The sequence below is a fragment of the Borostomias antarcticus genome, assembly GCF_949987555.1.
Source record: "Borostomias antarcticus genome assembly, chromosome: 20".
NCBI classification, from domain to species: Eukaryota; Metazoa; Chordata; class Actinopteri; order Stomiiformes; family Stomiidae; genus Borostomias; species Borostomias antarcticus.
The window spans coordinates 1,723,125-1,731,724 of record NC_140253.1 but is presented as its reverse complement, the minus strand read 5'-3'; the positions used below and the strand labels follow the sequence as shown (position 1 = coordinate 1,731,724).

Here is an 8,600-nt window from a genome sequence, read left to right as displayed (position 1 = left end):
CACACACTTGGGTCTCTGTCTCTTTCTCACTCATTATCAATTCAATTGAATTCAGTAGCCTGTATTTATACTGGAAGGCCACTGAGGTTGCCCTCATTTTCAGTGACGACGAGTAGGAAAAATACAACAAACAGATGACAGTGAAAAACAATTAAAACACTAAAACAAAGTAAAATGTTAAAAGATAAAGACATTAAAAAATCAGGTGATTCAGCTAAAACAATCACAACAAGATGTTAAAAATACAGAAAGCAAAGATTTAAAATGATTAAAAGTAGGGAGGGAAGACATTTTAGGAACTTTGTAGGGCATTCCAAGACATCGGGGCACTAACACTAAAAGCAGACAAACCTAAAGTTTTTAAAAGAAGCAACTCACTGGAACGGGTTTGGTAAGATCCAACATTCCACTCAAGACCCAACATTCCACTCAAGACCCAACATTCCACTCAAGACCCAACATTCCACTCAAGACCCAACATTCCACTCAAGACCCAACATTCCACTCAAGACCCAACATTCCACTCGAGCAAACTGGATATGTAATGTGGTTGTTTACCAATAAAAGCTTTAAAAATAAATAAAAGCCAATGTTTCTCACGTCTAACAGAAAGAGAAGGCCAACCAACCATCTCATGAAGAGAACAATGATGAGTATTGTAGCTGGAGCCAGTGATGAACCCGATTTCTTTATGAAAAACTGAGTCCAGAGATCTAAGAGGGGAAACAGAAGCATGTCTGTAGACTACATCACCATAGTCCAGGACAGTTAAAAAGACAGCTTCCACAATTATCCTCCTACAAACCAATGGAAACCTCTTTCTGTTCCTATACAAGTAACCTATTTTCTGGCGTGGTTTGATGAAGATGAAGATGATCAATACGAAAACGAAATGTTAATTTGTCATCTAGCCAACCACCGAGATACTTGTGCTCTGAGACTTTCTCAATGATAGAGCCGTTAGAAGCGGTTATACACAGAACATGTGCAGTTTCCAAATTTGCAAATTCTAGGGACAACACCAAAGGATATGTGATAATTGCTCAGCAATTAAAGCTGCAGAAAGAAAGGGTCAAGGTTATCCTCACCAGTCGATTTCTTAGGATCAATAACTAAGAGAGCGTCTAGCAGCACACTGGTGGGGACAGCACTAAAGCAGAACGGTGACTGAGATGCAGTCTCAAGCTCTCTCAGGAGACAGCACAGCAGGAGGAGAGGGGCCAGGAGCCTCATCCTGAAAAAGGTGGCCAGCTGCAGCCAAATGCTTATTAAAAGCCCAGCAAATATCAGTAGGATCATTCATCGTACAATCACTAAATGTAACCTCAGTTGGAACAGTAGCAGTGGAGTTCTATCGCTAGCGTTTACCACCTTCCAGAATTTGGAAGGATTAGGGTAAGTGTCAGTGGTCAGGTTAAGATAGTAATCAGACTTGTTCTTTCTAGCTAGAGAGGTGCGTTGGTTCCTAAGAACTGTAAAAGCAGCCCAGTGAGTGGGTTAATTAGTACGACGGGCCAGGGCCCAAGCAGTGTTTCTAGACAGGAACACGGCCGACAGGTCAGGAGTGAGCCAGGGGCTGGATCTGTTCACGGCCGACAGGTCAGGAGAGTGCCAGGGGCTGGATCTGTTCACGGCCGACAGGTCAGGAGTGAGCCAGGGGCTGGATCTGTTCACGGCAGACAGGTCAGAAGTGAGCCAGGGGCTGGATCTGTTCACGGCAGACAGGTCAGGAGTGAGCCAGGGGCTGGATCTGTTCACGGCCGACAGGTCAGGAGTGAGCCAGGGGCTGGATCTGTTCACGGCCGACAGGTCAGGAGTGAGCCAGGGGCTGGATCTGTTCACGGCCGACAGGTCAGGAGTGAGCCAGGGGCTGGATCTGTTCTCATGTCTTCTCTCTGGCACTTTCTTTCAGCTTCCTTATTAAGTGAGGTGCTGGGTTCAGTCCTGACGGAACAAAGGGATGAAGAGGACAACCGATACTACTGTAGGATGGAGGAGGAGGAGGAGGAGAGGAGGGCTGATACTACTGTAGGATGGAGGAGGAGGAGGAGGAGAAGACACCTGATACTACTGTAGGATGGAGAGGAGGAGGAGGAGGAGGAGAGGAGGGCTGTAGAGCCACAGTGACTGCATGGAGTTTAGAATCAACTGCTGTACCATCTCTCAATAACCAAGGGAGAAAATAAATTATACTGTAAGACACTCAATGGCGTCTTGTATTGTTTGTGTGTGTGTGTGTGTGTGGGGGGGGGGGGGGGGGTGTGCGTGCATGTGTGCGTGTTTCAGAGACAGATCACTTGAGACAGGTTTGTTGACTGTGTCTTTTTATGAAATTATAGAATGATGGATGTGTGTGTCAAAGTGTGTGTGTGTCTCAAAAGTCCAAAACATTTTTCTTCTACACCATCTCCTACGGTTTATAGAAATTGTTCTTAATCCACACTGATGTTGTTTGTTTTCATATCTGTGTTTGTGTTGTTTGTTTTCATATCTGTGTTTGTGTTGTTTGTTTTCATGTGTTGGTGTTGTGTGTTTTCATATCTGTGTTGGTGTTGTGTGTTTTCATATCTGTGTTGTTGTTGTTTGTTTTCATATGTGTTGGTGTTGTGTGTTTTCATATCTGTGTTGGTGTTGTGTGTTTTCATATCTGTGTTGGTGTTGTGTGTTTTCATATCTGTGTTGTTGTTGTTTGTTTTCATATGTGTTGGTGTTGTGTGTTTTCATATCTGTGTTGGTGTTGTGTGTTTTCATATCTGTGTTGGTGTTGTGTGTTTTCATATCTGTGTTGGTGTTGTGTGTTTTCATATCTGTGTTTGTGTTGTGTGTTTTCATATCTGTGTTGGTGTTGTGTGTTTTCATATCTGTGTTGGTGTTGTGTGTTTTCATATCTGTGTTTGTGTTGTGTGTTTTCATATGTGGTTGGTGTTGTTTGTTTTCATATGTGTTGGTGTTGTGTGTTTTCATATCTGTGTTGGTGTTGTGTGTTTTCATATGTGTTGGTGTTGTGTGTTTTCATATCTGTGTTGGTGTTGTGTGTTTTCATATCTGTGTTGGTGTTGTGTGTTTTCATATCTGTGTTTGTGTTGTGTGTTTTCATATGTGTTGGTGTTGTTTGTTTTCATATGTGTTGGTGTTGTGTGTTTTCATATCTGTGTTGGTGTTGTGTGTTTTCATATGTGTTGGTGTTGTGTGTTTTCATATCTGTGTTGGTGTTGTGTGTTTTCATATCTGTATTGGTGTTGTGTGTTTTCATATCTGTGTTGGTGTTGTGTGTTTTCATATCTGTGTTGGTGTTGTGTGTTTTCATATGTGTTTGTGTTGTGTGTTTTCATATCTGTGTTTGTGTTGTGTGTTTTCATATGTGTGTTTGTGTTGTGTGTTTTCATATCTGTGTTGGTGTTGTGTGTTTTCATATCTGTGTTTGTGTTGTGTGTTTTCATATCTGTGTTTGTGTTGTGTGTTTTCATATCTGTGTTTGTGTTGTGTGTTTTCATATGTGTGTTGGTGTTGTGTGTTTTCATATCTGTGTTGGTGTTGTGTGTTTTCATATCTGTGTTGGTGTTGTGTGTTTTCATATGTGTGTTTGTGTTGTGTGTTTTCATATCTGTGTTGGTGTTGTGTGTTTTCATATCAGTGTTGGTGTTGTGTGTTTTCATATCTGTGTTGGTGTTGTGTGTTTTCATATCTGTGTTTGTGTTGTGTGTTTTCATATGTGGTTGGTGTTGTTTGTTTTCATATGTGTTGGTGTTGTGTGTTTTCATATCTGTGTTGGTGTTGTGTGTTTTCATATCTGTGTTGGTGTTGTGTGTTTTCATATCTGTGTTGGTGTTGTGTGTTTTCATATGTGTTGGTGTTGTGTGTTTTCATATCTGTGTTGGTGTTGTGTGTTTTCATATCTGTGTTGGTGTTGTGTGTTTTCATATCTGTGTTTGTGTTGTGTGTTTTCATATGTGTTGGTGTTGTTTGTTTTCATATGTGTTGGTGTTGTGTGTTTTCATATCTGTGTTGGTGTTGTGTGTTTTCATATGTGTTGGTGTTGTGTGTTTTCATATCTGTGTTGGTGTTGTGTGTTTTCATATCTGTGTTGGTGTTGTGTGTTTTCATATCTGTATTGGTGTTGTGTGTTTTCATATCTGTGTTGGTGTTGTGTGTTTTCATATCTGTGTTGGTGTTGTGTGTTTTCATATGTGTTTGTGTTGTGTGTTTTCATATCTGTGTTTGTGTTGTGTGTTTTCATATGTGTGTTTGTGTTGTGTGTTTTCATATCTGTGTTTGTGTTGTGTGTTTTCATATGTGTGTTGGTGTTGTGTGTTTTCATATCTGTGTTGGTGTTGTGTGTTTTCATATCTGTGTTGTGTTGTGTGTTTTCATATCTGTGTTGGTGTTGTGTGTTTTCATATATGTGTTTGTGTTGTGTGTTTTCATATCTGTGTTTGTGTTGTGTGTTTTCATATGTGTGTTGGTGTTGTGTGTTTTCATATCTGTGTTGGTGTTGTGTGTTTTCATATCTGTGTTGTGTTGTGTGTTTTCATATCTGTGTTGGTGTTGTGTGTTTTCATATATGTGTTTGTGTTGTGTGTTTTCATATCTGTGTTTGTGTTGTTTGTTTTCATATCTGTGCTGGTGTTGTGTGTTTTCATATCTATGTTGGTGTTGTGTGTTTTCATATTTGTACTGTTTGTTTTCATATCTATGTTGGTGTTGTGTGTTTTCATATTTGTACTGTTTGTTTTCATATCTGTTGGTGTTGTATTGCATCAGAACTTGGGAAGAGAGCATCCAATCAAAGCTCTCTGAGATCAGAGGAGAGGGTAAGCAGCCATCTGGTTGGTTGGTTGTGTCTGTCCGAGAACATTAGAGGATGTGTCATGTAATCTGGGGCAGATGTCCAGAGATGGAGTAAAATGAGTTACCCCCGGCTCCAGGTCCCCTCTCTCTCTCTCTCTCTCTCTCTCTCTCTCTCTCTCTCTCTCTCTCTCTCTCTCTCTTTCTCTTTCTCTCTTTCTCTCCCTCTCTCTCTCTCTCTCTCTCTCTCTCACTCCTCCGCCTGGACATATCTCTATCCCCTCAGTTCTATTAACTACTCGTTCTCTCCCCTCCATCCCTCCTGTCCAGTCTGTGTGTAATGAAGCGTCAGGACTGGGCGACTGATCTGTCAATCAAACACACATGTCCATACATGGCCGTCCGGTGAGTCTGTGTGTTGGTGTGTCTAAACCGCTGGACAAGCCCGTCTGATGGTGAACGTGGGTCCGGAGGCGTCTTGTTGTCGTCCCGTCTACCTCCCGGGGGAGGGCAGGGGTGCGAGGAAAGAGCGGAAGACGAGGCAATTAAATATGGCAAAACACACATTTGCATTTTCGTCCCATGTTATCTAAATATAACTTTCAGAAGTAGCATTTAATTGCTCGAGGGCTTTAGTTATTTTATTTGTTGCTTGCGATACCGCTCTGACTGGAGACTATAATAACACATCTTGCGCAGAGAGAAACTGTCTGGCTGCCAGACTCCTCGTTTAAATACACACCTGGCACGGCTCGCTCTCCAAAACACACCCACCCACACACCGTCTCTGCTCACGCTAGACTCATTTAGCATTTTCATGGCATGGCAACCAGTCAGATACTTGAGGCGCGTTTGCTTTGGTCTACCCAGAACAATGAAAGCAATGGTGTGCAATCCCCAAAAGTGCCGACAGGTAAATCAAACGCTCTCAAATGTGATGATCAACGCGCACACACACACACACACACACCTGGCGAAGCTGGCTCTCTGTCTGGCTCTAATGACACAGCAAAGAAAACAATCAACACTCGTCAAATCCCCATCAGTTTTCAATTAACTTTTTATTTAACTTTAATCAGAGGTAATTAATTAATTGATCAAAGTGCTCAGTCGGAACCAAGCGTCAGCGGTGGCCGTTTCCCTGGGGATGGGGAAAGGCGAGACGCCGCTCCAAACGGCCCTCCCATCAGGAGCGATAACACACACACACAAGGCCTGTGATCACTGTGTGTGTGTGTGTCTCAGATTACTGTGACAACACCACATGCTCGTTTTCAAGCTCACTAACAAACTGTCAAACCATTTTATTCAGAGATGAAATGATCGTCTCCTGTGAAAGGGCTTCTGTTGTGGGCAGTGGCGCTTGCTCCTATAAGCCAGGGGAAGCCTTGATTTTTGCGCCTTTCAGTGAAAGAAGGCACGAAAATCGACTTTTGGACTGTTTTTGACCTAAAGGATAGTAAAGGGAAAAGGGAGTGATTTAGTTTACTAAAATGGAAACTCTTCCTTAAATGAGTAGTAAAGGGAAAATGCATGTTTAGCCCTGTTTTAAGGTTACTTATGATCTTATACAATGGTTCAGATCAAAACGTTGACAAAACTAGCACTTTTGAGAAAGTCTGATAATTGCTCTACCACCGTTTTGGTCATACAATGGATGCGGGTGGGCACCGTGAAAAATCTCAATTTCAAAGACAAGAAACTCACCGAGGTGTAAGTTGGCGTTCTGTCATATAATTCACCATAAAGTAAGATTCTAGATCATCTGGAAAGGCTTTTTTAAATATTAAGCATAGAACTATTTAGTCGCAGCGCATACATGTGTAAACGTCTGCAAACTAGGTAGCCTAGCAACATAAACAATAACAATAGCTACCGTAAGTAGTTCCGCTTCCTGAATCCCCTCTGCGGATTGATCTACACATCTACAACGGTCGCTTCAATACAAGTCAATGGATTTCATAAAATGATCAATAAAACCCTACAGGATTCATACTTGGTGGCGAATTTGATGTCAGAACACAAACGGACACCAATTACCCCCTCGGTGAGCTTCTTGTTTTTGAAATCGAGAGTTTAACATGTTTTTTTTAATGATTTTTCAAGGTGCCCACCCACATCCATTGTATGACCTAAACTGGTAGAGCAATTATCAGACTTTCTCAAAAGTGCTAGTTTTGTCAACGTTTTGATCTGAACCATTGTATATGATCATAAGTAACCTTAAAACAGGGCTAAACATGCATTTTCCCTTTACTACTCATTTAAGGAAGAGTTTCCATTTTAGTAAACTAAATCACTCCAAAATGGAGTCCTTCAGAGTGAGCTTGATGGACTCTTAAGGGAGTTGTGTGTTACTGTAGCCGCTAGCTGGCTAACCAAGACGACACGTTCAAAATGGCTCCAGATTAATATCAGCTCTCCTGTCCACCACTTCTCCTCCTCCTCTCTTCTCAATCTCTTCTAATCTCCCTCACCTCCCCTCCTCTCCTGTTCTCCTCTCTCTGCATGTCGTCTCCCCTCCTGCCTGTCCTCTTCTGAGACCCCGTCTCCTTGGTGACGCACACCTGAGAGCCCCGGAGGCGCTGGAGACAGACCCAGCTGGGTTGCCGCGGGGACCAGAGAGTCGTGTACCTACAGTGGGAAGGAGGGATGTAAAAATAGACAGGAGAGAGAGAGACAGAGTGAGAGAGAGGACAGGGAGCAAAGGAAGAAGAAACAGACAGGAAGAGAGGAGGAGGAAGAGATAGACAGGAAGAGAGGAGGAGGAAGGGACAGAGGAGAGGGAGGAAGAGAGACAGGAGGAGAGGAGGAGGAAGGGACAGAGGAGAGGGAGGAAGGAGGAGGAAGAGAGACAGGAGGAGAGGAGGAAGGGACAGAGGAGAGGGAGGAGAAGAGGAGGAAGAGATAGACAGGAGGAGAGGAGGAAGGGACAGAGGAGAGGAGGGAGAAGGGGGTTAATGACAGAAGAGCAGAGTGTTCCAGATCCTGTTGTGGTTGTTACCGGTTACCTGTGCGAACGTTACCGGTGCTAATCCTGGCGACACACACCTCACAACACACACCTCACAACACACACCTCAAAACACACACCTCACAACACACACCTCACAACACACACTTCACAACACACACCTCACAACACACACTTCACAACACACACCTCACAACACACACTTCACAACACGCACTTCACAACACACACTTCACAACACACACTTCATAACACACACCCCACGACACCTCACAACACACCTTACAACACACACTTCACAACACACACTTTTCAACACACACTTCATAACACACACCCCACGACACACCTCACAACACACCTTACAACACACACCTTACAACACACACTTCACAACACACACTTTTCAACACACACTTCGAAAGCTGGCAGCTGTAGTTACCATCAGCAGCTGGGTTACCATAGTGACGGTACCACCCCAGAGGGGAAAAAAAGGCCTTATTTGTATATGAGCGCCCGATTGGTTGACAGAGGTACTCTGAGGCTAGAGAAACCCAACTTCTTGTCAACACACACACTGCATAGAGTACACACACATACAGTACACACAGACACACACACACACAAACACACCAGATTAAAAGAAGACCATAAAAACAGTGGGGCTTATTATTTATAGGTGTCTTTGACAGCAACACTGCAGCTGTAATTATGTGTGTGTGTGAGCGTGCGTACGTGCGTGCTTTGAGCTCCAGCAGTGCATTAAATATATACATTAAGATGCATATGCCTGTACCACTCAGCCCACTTTGTGTCCCAACGAACACACACACACACACAC

The 8,600-nt window shown here is 43.1% G+C and overlaps 1 protein-coding gene across 1 annotated transcript in view; it reads right to left on the bottom strand.

Moving 5' to 3' along the window:
- Window positions 1–8,222, bottom strand: part of LOC311322356 (V-type proton ATPase 116 kDa subunit a 3-like) — a gene marked incomplete at its 5' end in the record, with an annotated part of 20,650 nt that extends 12,428 nt beyond the window's left edge. The window contains 2 exons of the mRNA XM_084454423.1: window positions 7,353–7,419; window positions 8,202–8,222. Of these exons, the coding sequence (XP_084310549.1) occupies window positions 7,353–7,419; window positions 8,202–8,222 (88 nt within the window). The remainder of the gene's footprint in view (window positions 1–7,352; window positions 7,420–8,201) is intronic.
- Between the last annotated feature and the right edge of the window lie 378 nt (window positions 8,223–8,600).